The sequence below is a fragment of the Epinephelus fuscoguttatus genome, linkage group LG17, assembly GCF_011397635.1.
Source record: "Epinephelus fuscoguttatus linkage group LG17, E.fuscoguttatus.final_Chr_v1".
In the NCBI taxonomy this organism is placed as follows: domain Eukaryota; kingdom Metazoa; phylum Chordata; class Actinopteri; order Perciformes; family Serranidae; genus Epinephelus; species Epinephelus fuscoguttatus.
Genome location: NC_064768.1, coordinates 14977321 through 14992264, shown reverse-complemented (window position 1 = coordinate 14992264; position 14944 = coordinate 14977321). Strand labels below are relative to the sequence as shown.

General features: G+C 40.0%; 1 protein-coding gene across 3 annotated transcripts; it reads right to left on the bottom strand.

Moving 5' to 3' along the window:
- Nucleotides 1-843: 843 nt before the first annotated feature.
- Nucleotides 844-14680, bottom strand: LOC125904643 (probable ATP-dependent RNA helicase ddx6). 3 transcript variants are annotated; one of them, XM_049602200.1, is made up of 13 exons: nucleotides 14526-14680; nucleotides 11633-12749; nucleotides 11438-11542; nucleotides 9631-9760; nucleotides 9204-9350; nucleotides 8544-8638; nucleotides 8288-8410; nucleotides 7686-7814; nucleotides 7276-7392; nucleotides 6391-6454; nucleotides 6205-6306; nucleotides 5350-5569; nucleotides 844-5259 (listed from the first exon to the last, which is right to left on the bottom strand). In XM_049602200.1, the coding sequence occupies exons 2-12, from the start codon at nucleotides 11873-11875 to the stop codon at nucleotides 5355-5357; spliced, it is 1470 nt and encodes a 489-aa protein (XP_049458157.1). In that variant the 5' UTR covers nucleotides 11876-12749; nucleotides 14526-14680; the 3' UTR covers nucleotides 844-5259; nucleotides 5350-5354. The 3 variants fall into 3 exon arrangements, with proteins under 3 accessions (XP_049458157.1, XP_049458158.1, XP_049458160.1); XM_049602201.1 differs by having other exon boundaries at nucleotides 844-5254; XM_049602203.1 differs by having other exon boundaries at nucleotides 844-5251.
- Between the last annotated feature and the right edge of the window lie 264 nt (nucleotides 14681-14944).

The window sequence follows — 14944 nt, the reverse complement described above, 5'->3', positions numbered from 1 at the left end:
ACATCATGTTTCTACGCACACGCTATTGGCTAATCGAATGCAGAGGGGCGGGACGTTTGATTCTGAGCTTAGCGATTGGCGGAGAGCTTCGACATCGTAGAAGTAAAACGTTATGAAGGAATACCGTCAAGGTCAACAACAGCCTGAGGGTCTGTAGATAAAGTCCTAACGTTCCTAAAATACAGTTTGTTTATTTTTAGCTTACACACAACAGCGCCTCCATCTTTATTCAGCCACAGTTCAACACAGCAGCTGCGTTCAGGGTCCACAGAGCCCTCATGTTTTCACTGTACAGTCTAATGAGGGACTAGTGTGCACACCTGTGGTACAAGGTGAAAATAGCATGAGAAGAAAGCCAATGACAGTCAACTGCCAACAAGAATATAACACACGTGTTGAATATTCCTAAATAACATTATGTTTATTAACAGTAAATTATGCTAAATTTTCAGATTAGAAAACAACTGACAGCAAAACCTTTTGGCTCTGGTGCAGGCCTAGTATCCCAGCTTTGAGCATTTGCCAGACACTTAAATTTAATGCTTCTAAATACCTTTTCAAAACCTATTTCAGGACTCAATTTATGGTCAAATCATCCTTGTTTTATTCAAACATTGCAGGCAAGCAGTGTGCATGTGGTCCCGTGCAGAGGTAGGTTTTATGTGTGGTTGTTAGAGTGAGTTAGCTTAATCTACATTTTGCCAACAGTGAAGTGCAAGTGTACAGTCAAAAGACAATATTAGGTTCAGTGGTAGATTTCAAGATTTCTTACGACTTACAGACCACATCATGTATTTGAATCAAGTGTCAAAGTAATGAAACAGAGGACAACACCAGGCAACGTAAATTTCAGTTGAATTTATTGAATTTTAACCCCTGCATGTATTTCCACGTTACAACAGTAGAGGACAGAGTGATCGGCACAAGCCAGTGACAAACCTTGTGCCTCTTCAATGCATTTTTTAAGGAAAACAAAACAATGCAAGAATTATATTTTTCTGGTACCACCTGATGGTTACTGTGTTTTATTCGAATGGTTTGACAAAGGAAATCATGGGACAGCGAGGGAAGGAAAATAAACAGACATCCAAAAAACATGGAGTCTGGTTTTAGGTTATTACAATTAAAGTCCAAAATGATGCAACTCACTTGAACATGGGGCTGACAATTGTTTTGGGAGAAGCTGGGCCACCACGGTACCAATCAGTACAGAGAAGACTCAACTCAAAGGAGAAAAAAAAGTGACGACCAGGGTATTTTTTGAAAAGAAAACAGAGTTTAAGTATGAGGAATTGACTGAAACAACATTTTTGTGAACCAAGTAGAATCACTGTTTCACCTCTCCTTCCTGTCCGTGTTGTTGTAGAGAAAATACTGCAATTGCAACTTTATCCTCAGCTACATTAAAACAAAAAATTTGAGAGCCAATTCCACTGATTTCTATCCACGCTGCAGGGGAAATACTGCTGTGACTTCAGCTTACTGCAACAATTCTGCTGAGTTCGTCATTACGTTTGGCTGAAACGGCCTGAAGCGTGGGTGAGTCTACATTAGTGCAGCAAATTAAGAGCTCCAATTCAATTCAGCTATGCACAGTAGAGATATTAGGGGTAGATCAGCCATTAATACTAGTTTTAAGTCAAGGTATTGCTTTTCTTTTTCTTTTTAAATTTCCACCAATTTAGAATTTGCAGAATCCCCAAATTTTGCATCCAACTCCTCACCTGTTTCAAATCTTTTTTTCTTTTTTTTTAACAGTTACCCTTTTCAAAGTTTGACAAATATCCCACCCACCCCTGTCAACACTCCTGACTCAACAGGCCAGAGTGCGCGCGCGCACACACACACACACACACACACACACACACACACACACGAAGACGTCTCAACAACACCAGATGACAGAATCGACATTCATAACCGCATTCAGCATGACCTCCGTTGTGATCACTGATGCAAACATTTACTATGGTTTATTACAACTTAGGGCTCAGTTTTGTAGCTCCAGTCATCAGTTGTATTGTGTGTAATAAAACTGTTATAACTAATAAGCTACGGCTGGAACTACAAATAACTGAAGGCGTAACAGTCAATTCCAGGCAAAAAATTTAGATAACGTCGAATAACCAATAGCCAGGTGGTGATTTTTTTTAATGTCGCCTCTTTAAAAATAACATGAATGTGACAAATTCCACATCTCTCCCCACTTGATTTTGATAGGCTCAGCTATAAATATATTATCTTTGCTGCTATTTCGGTCACAAAGGAGTTCATGGAATGACTGTCAGGGACGTGATCAGGGACATAAAACATCCAAAAAAAAAAAAGAAAAAAAAGAAATCTGTCATTAGAAATGAGATTTATGCCACAAACTTGAGCTTCTGAAGGAAGAGGGAGATGGAAAATGAAACAAAAAACAAACATCACATCATCCATACTGATATTTAAGACATTGTACACCCCCAACAAAACACATGACGAGTCTACACATGAAAACACAGAGAAAAAAACAAAACAAACATAAATTATGCTTACATGCAGCCTCAAACTGTCGGCAAGTTTTATTCTTATTCCAAATTACCAGTTTTATACACCAGTAACCAAACTGGCTCCAGTTTCTTCAAAACTATCTGATTTTCTGGTTAACTTGAAGCTGCATGTAAACATAATGATTGTTAACAAACTCAGCCTGTCACAGCCTCACACACACACACACACACACACACACACCTCATGCCTTTTCTCACTCACTCAAAACACACACACACACACACACACACACACACACACACACACACACACACACACACACACACACACCATTCAAACAGTCGCCTGCACATCACTCTTTATCTCTCACACTCACACACCTACATGTCACTCTCTTACACACACTCATACGACATTCTCCTTTTTTGGTTTTGCTTCAATGTAAATCCTGAAAATCTATTTCAAGGAAAAAAAGGAACAAAAATATTCAACCTCCTCCAACCTCCTCATGAAGCAAAGTATTTTCTTGTTTTTTTTCTTTGTATAATTGTAAACGACTAGTGTAAACAATGAATCACTTACAATTTTGTTTCCTCAAAATGATTCATAACACCTCGTATAAAGATTGCCCTAGTGGAAAAAGGATTGAGTTGCTGAGAACAAGTCATAGCACTCTGATCATCCGTTACGCGCACACATGGAGCAGGTTCGAGAAGATCATGGTGCTTCGACACTTTCCAGAAACTCTCTCTTGTATAACTTAATACTCTCTCTGGCACTTAAAGAAAACAAGGTCTTTTGTGTACTTTTGAGGGGAAAAACAACTTTAAATCAAAACTTTTGTATTTGCTTTAAGTACCAGAGAGAAGGAAAGATTCCAGATGCCCAGAGAGCATCTGATAAACACTTGGCTTCTGCAAACCCACCCAAAAAAAACCTCAAGTTCCCCAGTGCTAAAGCCTCACAGTCCCCTCCCTCCCCTCTTTGCTTTAAGCAACATCAAAAATAAATCTTAAAAGCAAAAATACTTTCTTTTTTATGTCTTTTTTTTTATCGTTAGTGATGCTCTGTTAAGGGGAGGACAAAAACAAAGAAGTCACAGCTGCCTGTTCAGAAATGCTACAATTTTGCTTTCAAACACAGAGCCCACTCCTCACATTGTTATCATCAGGAAACAAAGCTGTGCTGGGGAAAACAAAAAAAGATATCGCTGCTGCTGCTGTGGAAAGACTTTTCTGATTTTAGTCATAGTTCAATTGAAGATCAATGTAGTCCTTTACAGACTGAGCAGGTTTCATCACGTGGTGGTCCATGAAACCATCTCATATCCAGTATATAGTTTCATAAAAATAAAGCCCAAAGGAGTCTGTCATGCAACAGCAGCAATATAAATGTCAACTATGAGAGGTTGGCGTTCAACCACTGGGCTTGAGAGTATTCACATTGGCAACTAATACATTCACCCACTTCAATTTTGTCATGAAGGGGCTTAAAAAGAAAGTTTTACATAAGGATTTGCAAAAACGCTCCTGTTATTGAATCCACCTTGCATTTCCACACTGTTAAAACTGAATGTGAAAAACTCGGGGGGGGAAATGATAGAAACTGTTGTTTTGCACCAACGTCCACAAATTCAGTGTTATCCTTGGACCTGCTGATTGTGTATCAGCTAGGTAACCGCAAATGTTATGCTATCAAAACTGTTGTGAACCAGCCTCTGATGCATTAGTCCTGTGCTGCAGCAGCATGCAGGGGAGGAAACCAGTTTGTCATCTACCAGCCTCAGTGGCCGATGGGTTTACAGTATTCACCAGCCCAATATGATTATTTATGTAAAAGAACCTCCAGACATAAGCTGTCCGTGGGCAAACGCCCCAGCAACAGCCATAATGTAACAGCATGAGGCTGCTGTTCATCTATCATGCTGTTTGTGTGGTTGCAGGCTAACATCCATGAATCAGTACGGGGGCTTGTGTCTTTAGCCGTCTCCTCGTATTAATTCTGCTCATGTATTATTCACGGTGAAGAGGGAAAAACAGTCACGCAGTATTTAAATAAAGCTGCCCTTTTTATTGCAACGTTCACATTAAAAATAAACGTTCACATTCAGGATGGTTTTTAAGGAGCCGTGTTTCAACACACCTCTCAGCAGGACAGAGAGAGCGCGTGTGTTGTCTTTTTCCCTTGCATAACGGATGTTTAAATAAAGTCGGGTTACTACTAAATTCATTGATTTGTGCTCGTACTCTGCTGCATGACAGAAGACAGCAGGCTATGAATGGATGAGTGCACATGGGAGTAAGTAAGGCACTTAAGTGACGACAACAGTGTAAGTGGACAGAACGATGGCTGGTGTAAGTGCACCATTGTAACATTAAAAAGAGACCAACCTCACTGCCGAAGATGAAAACGGTCTCCAAGAACACTGGTTCACAACAGCTTTGATACTCATTTGCACTGCGGCCTCCGTTTCGACAGGAAGTGCTGTCTATCTGAGATATATTTTAGGAAAATCACGCTGAGCTCATACGCAGGATGCACGGTCCATTCTGAGTTTGGTGCAAAACAATATCGTTTCTCAATTAATTAAAAAAAAAAAAAAAAAAAAAAAAAAAAAAAGAGGCAGCTCTCTTTGTGAGGGGAAAAAAAGGGCCTTTACATCCATTTGACAGGCTCTGAAAATAAGTGAGAAATGTGAAACTAAAGAGGTGCCTGAAGCCTGTGTGCAAGCGCTGATGTCTTTGCAAAAGCCCGGTGTGTCCTGCTGTCCTGGCGGAGACATAAAACTCAGATTAGAAGATGGATCTCACAATGCAGTAAAACCAAAAAAAATAAAAAAAATATTTCAAAGCATCTCACCTGTTTTAGGTGCTGTCCTGTTGGCGTCCTGGTTTCTCCTCAATCTCCTCCACGTCACAGTCAGCACTGGACGAGTGGAACTCGGCCACGTAGAGGCTCTTGTCGATGCTGCTGGGAATGGGCTTGATGTCGGTCACCAGCTGGTCTTCGATGGCCTTCAGGTTGAAGCGGTCCTCTGATGTGATCAGGTTGATGGCCAAACCCAAGTGACCAAACCTCCCTGAGAGTGAGAGAACATGTAAAGAGTGCTACTATGTTAGTCATAATGTAGTTTTTACATAATGAGGGAGGGGATATGCTGCGGATGGCTCCAGTGCGCCATTGAACCATGACTTTTGACCCACTCAAAAAATGTTTAACAGCCTCAGTCTTCTCACATTATTTCAACAGGTATTTTCTAACATGTATAACGTGAGGAGACTTTACCCGGACTTAAATCTAAGAATTCACTGTGACGTCTTCTACCCATCATATTTCTTTTATCTATTCTTAAACAAGACTGGCTTTGCTGACAGTGTTAGTCCAAATAATAGTAGAATGAAAGCCATTTCGGATCCTGTGTCCTGTAAGATTGCCAAAAGATTACCACAGTGAAGAACAAACAGGGCAGATGGAACGGAACGTATGTCACCACACAGGAAGAACAGGTAAACACAAACACATTACTTAATGCATCTCTTTGAACAACAAACATTGAATTACTAGAAGCTACAGATTCTTGGTGCGTTTGTACTTTAATGTTCATCATGACTTTGCTTTTCTCTTCTAAATGCTGTTTTCAACCCACTTCCCATAAATGTGACAGTGAAGCTTTAAGATAATGCAGCAATGCACATTAAGGAGAAAACAGTGTACCTGATCTTCCAATACGATGGAGGTAAGTCTCAGCATTCTTGGGGAAGTCGAAGTTGATGACTACATTGACAGCCTGGATGTCAATACCTCTGGTGAAGAGATCTATATTGAAGACAACAGAAAATTTGAGTATCACATCAGATAACTAACTAACTAAAGATGTGTGAGTATTTAACAGACACTCACCAGTGCAGACCAGGTTTCTGCACAGTCCATTTCTGAAGTCGTGGAACACACGGTTTCTGTATTCCTGCAAACAAACAAGATGAAAAGCTATTTGCAAAGACACAACCAACACATTCAAAAGGTACAGTAAAGATTTTTGGACACTTTGCCTTCAGTACTCAGCTTACAGAATGACAGGTAACAGAGAGAGGGTGGACTAAATACAACCAAGACCCCTAAACTGTTCGGCTATCAGGACGCCCCGGCAATGAATATAATTCATATCAGCTCAAATCATATTTAAAACACAGGATTCTTACAGTTTAAGAAAGGTTAGATGTAAGACTATTTTAGACTTTTTAAAGCCAGGATGAAATTTGCCCAAATGTTGTGCCTGGTGGAGGATGAGGGAGGAGGAGACCAAGGAAACACTGGGCCTTTGCTGACAAATTTTCTTGGCAATTTTGTGTCTCTCATTCAGCATGTGGGATCCCACTGTCTTTATTTCCGTCATGCTGAGTTTAAAAAACATTTTGCATGAAATACACTGAGCCTTGCATATATTGCCTCGTACCGGTTACAGCCATTCCATGAAATCTTGGTAAAATGTCCGTTTTCATTGAATTTTCATTTGCACTAGTCCATGTCATACAATTATGCAAGAGGTATTAAAAAAATAGATGCTTGTACAATACAACACCAGAAAAACACGATTCATTAAATCCTCCTTCCGAAGCCAAAGATTTTGAGTTAAGACATTTTAATACCAGCCTAATTTTTGAATTATTGAATTCAATGCCTTTTAAGACTATTTAAGGAGCTGTGAAAATAATCATGCAGCGTTTGAAAATATTAAAAAACACACATCCAAAGGCAACATTTCTCTCAGCGGTCACTTGTCCTCACCTGCATCATCTTGGCATGGATGTAGAAGCAGGAGTAGCCCAGCTGAGTGATCTTCTTGGCCAAGAGCTCCACCCTCTGAGTGGAGTTACAGAAGATAATCGACTGGTTGATCTGAAGCTGTGACGGAGAGAGAGGAAAAAAAGAATATGTTACGGATCACTACATCAACCTTGTGTCCAGTGGTTATTAAAGATGTTCTAAGATTAACAAATTCCCACCCTTGGATGCTACCATAGTTACTTAAACAAACTAGATTTTTCCAACAACTAAAAATGCAAAGTTGTACCATGTGACCACTCAGGCCAGTTATATTTATTATATAGTATCAACACATGGACGAGAAGAAGTGCTTTTCTGCAAGGCTGGCAGTTTAAAATGCATGGATGATGAATATGGAGGGAGTCAGTTACCCTGGAGAACAGTGTGTTGAGGCAGTGGACTTTCTGCCTTTCCGTGACGTAGGCGTAGTATTGAGTAATGCCCTTCAGAGTGAGCTCCTCCATCAGGTTTATCTCATAGGGTTTCTGAAGGTGCTTGGCCTACAGCAAGGACACATGGAGAATAAATAGATTAGAGTGTGCAATTAAAAGCTCAGACAGCAAGCAGACGGCAAAGTTTTGATAAATATTCAAGCATTAAAGACTTCACTCAATTCAGTAAAGAAATGTGTTGTTGTTGGGTCAGTTTATTTTTTTCCAATGTACTGCAGGAGTTTAATATCGGCTCTGCTTAACTGAAATCAGAAGTATTTATGTAGTTCTTAAAAAATATCCATCAGCATAACTCCAAAGAACACTGTAAAAGACTTCTACAGAATCTAAACAATCAAATCCTGTGACTGTCGGCTGAAATGCCTCAGACGAGGACAGCCCTGGAAAACTAAACAGACAACACAAACACAGAACTGGGCACCGTGTGAGAACAGCTTGGTCTGCAGTGTGAACCAAGCGGTGCCAAATGGCCTCGAGCCATTGGGCTGGCTGAGTGGTGCAGCAATTAGCCGACTACTCACCATGAACTTCTGCACGCTGATGGGGAAGGTTGCAGAGTAGAGCAGGATCTGCCTGTTCTTGGCCAGGAAGCTGATGATATCTTCAATGAGCACCACAAAATCCTGAGACAGCAGCTTATCCGCCTGAGAGGAAGCAGACACAATTTAACACGGAGAAAACAAAGCTGCAGAATGAAACAGCATGATGCATTTGAAAACACATCCTACTGATTATGAGCAGATTTATTATCATTGTTATAGTTTTATTCATGTTTACCTCATCCATCACCATCATCTGGACCCTATCCACTTTTGCCACTCCTTTCTTTATCAAGTCCAGGATTCTACCAGGCGTGGCGATGACCACATGCACTGATGTGGAAAAAAGGAGAGAAAACGTGAAACATTAAAGTGTACCATTAACCTCATTAAAGTGCACTGTTAAAAAGTATCAGAAAGGTGCAAAGCTGACTTCAACAACATGCAGACTCACAATTATGTCAGTCGACTCAGATGAAGCCATTTAATACACATTTTCAATGATCCCCCCCCCCCCCAAATAAAACAAATAAACAAGCTGACTGCACTAACAGATCGGGAACGTACAACATTATTTTCTAACACTAGACATCAAACAAAAGCCAGAGACTGTGTCGTATTAAGTATCTGTGGGCTGTAAATTCCCTGCTTTCAAGCAGCAGAGAGAGAATAACGTTATCTTAGAGCCTTATGGTGGAAACTTTCTCACACACAGCACACTGACTAGCAAAAAAGGAGGTATCTGAGGGGTCTCTGACAATTCTAATCTCCGATTTCCAAGGTGCAGCCCTGATTTATTTCTGATATTTGTCAGCATGACACTGTGTGTGCAGTAAGTTGTCGCCCTTTTTGGACAAAATGCCATGAAGTAGGTCAGTGAGATACTGAGGCTTCTTACCGGTCTCATCCAGACGCATGATGTCATCTCGCAGGTTGGTGCCCCCGGTAGTGGCCATGACTTTGACTCCCCCGAGGTGTTTGCTGATCTGGATGGAGATCTGGCTCACCTGCAGGGCTAGCTCACGGGTGGGCACCATGACAAGTGCTAGGGCATGAAAATATACAGATTACAATGTTGATGGATGGTTAAAGACTTCACAGAGACAAATACTAGGCCAAACAGCTTTAAGGCAAAACAATATTAGGAGGGACACTGTTAGGGTACAGATTAGTTTAGATTTGGAGACAAGAAAGGAAGCACGAGAGAAGAAAAATGAGCGTGATGACCAAGAGGCAGAAGTGAGGTTGCTGGTAAAGGATAGAGGACGAGAGAGTAAAGCTTCCATTGGAAAGGTAGCTGTATGAAGCTGCAGGCAGTGTCTCACCCTGTATGTGGTCCTTTTTCAGGTCTATTCTCTCCAGCAGTGGGATGAGATAGGCTCCACTCTTTCCTGTTCCATTCTTGGCCCGAGCCAGAATATCCCGTCCAGACAGGGCAATGGGAATACTCTCCTCCTGCAAGGAAACAAAAATAATATATTGAGTCTCATTGTGTGACTGCACTGTGGTATCATACTTAATCGTAATGTTGCGACAAATTTCTCATTCACGTAATGGTTTTTGCACTCGGACCACTGACCAGGGTTATCCCTGCTTATCTAACTCCAAGTGGGCCATGTTTGTTTTATTGAATTCGTCGACAATTCCAACAAGACGCAAAGGCTTTTTTTTAAAAAAAACAAAACAAAACACACTTTTAGCAGCAACTGCTTTCAAAAGCAGAAATTCCTGTTTCATCTATTTAACTAGTCCAAACTGGACATTATTATAGTATACATACTTTATTTGTTTATATTTTGAATAAATAAATACACATATAGTTGTACTGTTCTACAGTCTGTCTGATCACAGCATGTGTCTCCCAAATATGTTGCACATGCAGCAGCATTGATGCGGTTACTGTAGTTACTGCAGCAGCAAAAGGCATATTTGCCTCTATTAGTAGTATCAAAACATTTCTAATTATGTCCCTGTGGCCCGAGAAATAAACAATTACCTGTCCCATAAGAAAGTTAACGGCATTCTTTTAACAGGTTTACTATGCAGGATTGTCGTTACTGTTTGTCAACAAACTCACTCATGAAAGTGAAAGTAAAAGCCAACTCCAGATTCACTCTCGATCTATTTGTGTGTCTCTTTGTCTTTGGTCACTACCTTTTACCTAGACCCAGCCTCACCTGAGCGCTTTGGATGTACATGGCCAGTCATGTCCCGAACACAGAACAAGAGTCTGCAGATTAATACACCACCACACACTTCTGGTGGGTCACAAGTGATGAGTAAGAGGAATTTCTTCTGTATGGGTCTATACACTGTTTTTAAAAGGAAAATCCTGCATAGTATATCTTTGATAACACTAGGCCTCTGACAGAAGAGGAAAGAGATATTATAGAGGCATAATAGGCTATTTTTTATATCTTTAGACTAGGACAGTAACTCAGTGTGGGGAAGTTTAAAACATTGTCATAATTTCAACGGTCTAACACCTTCTGAACAAACTAGCCAGCCAGATGAGACAGTTGAGGAGAAAGTGAGGGTCAGTCCAAGACTCCAATTACAAAATTAACTGAAATACTGAGAAATAACCTAATGAGTAAAAATAAACTTAATTCTGTTGCTGCTCTTTTTCATATTTGACAGTCAGCACAGGACACACAGTGCAAATGACATTGAACCAGCATGGCCAAAAATACAGAGCTGGTTCATCAACACAGCTGATGGGATGTCGTGTTTACTCTCCAGAAAACACAAACCCATGCATAACATTTAAGTAGTCACTCTAAAAGGTGCACGCACAAATTGTGTGTGCAGCGCATGCCACGCATGTTTTGCAGCCTTTGCCATCTTTGTCTCAAATAGTCCAGGGAACACCCTGCTGACACTGCGTTGTAGCTCCACCTTTTCAATAAAAAGGCTGAGGGTGCTTCACATGTGTGACTCTGAAAACGTTAATGTATTGAATGCTATTAAGCACTACACTTGAATGGAGTTAAAGTAAGCCAAAAAGCTCAAACATCTATCTGCTAGTCAAACTCCACAAGACTATAGCCATGGAATATCCTGGTTGCATTATGGTTAAGTGGTAAACCAAAAACTGCAGCATCACTGGCAAACAAAAAAGAAAAGGCCTACCTGGATAGGGGAAGGTTTCTCCCAACCCATCTCAAAGATGCCCATCAGGAGTTCTCTTTTGAGACAGTAATCTTCAAATTCATTCCCCTTAGTGGATGTCACATCCTACAGTGGACACAGAATGATTAGGATGACAGCAGAGAGCTGGTTTAAGATACAGTAAAATGAGAGAAACTGTCAATAAGTTGGACTCACTGAGGTTTTGACCCTGTTGTCTTTGGGAGGGAGCTTTAGGCTCTTTTTCCAGTCATCTCCAAACTTGATGCCTCCTCCGTCCTGAGCGGCACCACCTGCTATCTGGGGTGCACCCAAAGCCTTTCCTTGAGTTGTGGGTGCTGGCTGGACTGAAGCTGGTTTGGTCTGTCCTCTGAGCTGCCCGTTCTGCTTGTTCAGTCCCATGACGACAGGGCCAACGTTTTCTGTTCTGGCGGTTGCCATTTTTCCTGTTTTCCTTGCTTAAGTTTTTTTTTCTGCAAAGTATTAGATTTTTGCCTCTTAGGTTTTCTTTTTAAAAATTCTCTTCAAAAGTAAAAAAGTTTAATAAAGCATTAACAAACAATATTCTCTATTCTTTAAGTCCAAAGCTTTTACAACAGAAGTCAATTCGTAGTATTTACATATACACATGTACGTGCAGTTCGGTCCCCTTCAACAACAGAGTGACTGACGTACAAAAACAACAACAACAAAAAAACACGTCTTTACACAAGAGCTCTTCAAAATGAAGAGAAATTTGCATTCATATGCATGAATATACTTGCCCACAATATAGAAAAATTATATGTGAACAAGTATCAAAGCGGTTCAAGTCCTGAAATAGAACAACTAAGGCAATCTGAACTTGGGGAACAGCCTCTTCAATATAATCTTAGTTCAACGCTTAAACTTATGTTTCTAAATTGAACAATATTTCCTCTTTCCACTTTGAGTCCACAGAGTTGCTCAATATCCCTGTCCCTGAAAAAAAAGGATGTCCAACTTTGTACAAGTTTTTCCCCAAAATCATATAGTCTGTAATGCTCTTCGTTTATTTCCACTGTGTGGATAAATGTTGCTCCACTGTGTGAAAAACAAAACAAAACAAAAAAAAAAACTGGATCCTGAATTCACAAGTACAAGGGGTTATCTAGTCCAAAGCCAAAAAGCTTTAAACCCCTTTTGAGTCCTCAGTGTGCGTTTCCTCTCTCCTCCAGGTGTTCAACCTTCTCCTTCCTGAAACAACAGGTCTTCAGGTCGGTGTGTGAAGTGTGCGAGTGTGGCCGTGATCAACCCGCTGCCTCCTCAAAGTCAGCCAACAACTCAGACTTGTAACCTAAAAAACAAAAAATCCAGCCAAAAGGTTTTAAAACAAACCGTGAACTGCTGATTAATCACATAGGCAATCAACACAAAATTGACTTCAATCTGGAACCCTGTTAAAGCAATTCATTCAATAAAAAGTTCCAAAAATCTTTTCATTCTGTCTCGTAAAATGCAAAGATTTATAGCGCCTTCTCAGTTTTATATTACGAATCAAATGCTAAGATCCCGGAGTTGTTAATCAGACCAAAAGTGGGGCTCAAACTAACAATTTTCATTATCAGCTGATCTACATTTAATGTCTCTTATCAATTGGTCTTTAAAAAAAAAAAAAAGTCAGGAAATTGAGGGATTAATTTCCTACACCCAGATGCCTGATTTGTCTGGCCAACAGTCAATTCTACTATAGTTAAGACACACCTTAAATGGTTACTTAACTACTACAATAGGGCAAATAATTATGATGAGTCTGTGACTGTCTAAAAATATGTAATATGACACCTCAACACATGTTGAATGTGAGTTGTTCCTTTCTCAGATTGATTAATATAAATTATTTTCGACACCTGTAAAGATAAAAACCATGCACACAGTAAAGGAGAGTTTTATATTTTTTTGTATATATACTTTGTGTATTACTCTGCACTTCTGATTTGTTGCTAAACTGCATTTTACTGTCTCAGCACCTGTACTCCAGCAAAAGAAAAGTGGTATATTATCGAGGTGGTCTGAAAAATTAAACAATTTTGTGTGGCAGAAATGTTTCTCTCCTTAGCTATGATGTTACTAACCTTGCAAACCCCTGTAATATTATTTTTTTAGTTGCAAAACCAATTTCAATATGTCTATTTTTGTCTCTGGGCGCTTGTCATTGCTGACATGTTACAGACTAAACAAGTATTGATGATGAGATATCAAGCAATAATGAAAACAAAAGTAAGTTGCAACTTTGACAACAAACAAAACCTCGCTAGCCCTCACAACAGTGACAGGCTTTAACAGCTAGCCTAATTAGCTAAATGGTTTGAGATTGCACAGGTGAACCTGCCAGGTGGAAATCTTCTGAGGCCGATTAGCGAAGCGAACTGCCTGAACTTAAAATAAAACTGACCTACAGTTAAGACTCTAAATCTGCCCGAAACAAATGTAATAACTACAGAACATACATTGTGATAAACTCTAAGTCGGTTAAAGTCGCCGATGACTATGCTAACTCTGAGTTTATTTACTTCAGCTACAATCTGACGGCTCGTACTTCAATCGCTCGGGTTTCCATTCACTTCAACTTCAAATGAATGACGTTATTTTATTTCCAAACCTTTTCTACACATCGATTAACATTTTAACAACTTTAAAATATTCAAACCATCTGTGTGGCCATGTTAGGTCGAACTCATCTTCCTTCATAAATCAATAAGCTAACAACGCTACCTTACTGCGTCTCGGGGGAAACAACATTTGAGCTACTGAGTTAAAGCTAAGCCAATGTTAGCTCTAAGCTAACTAACCGCTGAGCTGCTTCGACACACGCAGACTTTTAACGAGATTTTAATTACGAAATATGACAATGTATGTGTACAGTTTATCTACTACAACATTACACGTCGTTAACGTTGCGTCCTTTGTATTTCCATCGTTAACGCGATGTGACACAATTAGCAAGCTCGTTAGCCTCGAGGCTAATTTAGCACAAATAACTCCACTCGCTAACGTTAGCTATGTGCTAGCCAGCTCACAACTCGGATTTTTTTAAAGGAAAATGGACGCTTCCGTGCCAACGCAAACCTACCTTAGTTTCTCTGGTAAGTTGCAAGGTGTACACGATGTGCGGTTGATCAACTACTTCCTTTGTAATTCGCTTTAGTAACAGATTTTTTCTTGAAATAAATCGCCTCTATTGTGTTTCTTCTTCCTTTAAATCAACATGGTCGCCTTCTTCTTCGTCTTCTCTTCCTCGGCGTCTCCCTCCTGTTTATTACATGTGACACTCCACGACGCTACTGCCACCTGTTGTCACACATGGATACTGCCTGGATTATTTTAGTACATTTAAAGAGAATTTTATATTTTCATGACAATTGTTTCCGAAAGTGGTTGAAACTGTGCTCATAAATACTACTCAGGTAAAAGCACTGCAGTGATAGTTTATTTATAAAGTAGGACAGTGGCTTACAAAACAACACTTTAGGATATTAAATGTACCAAAGT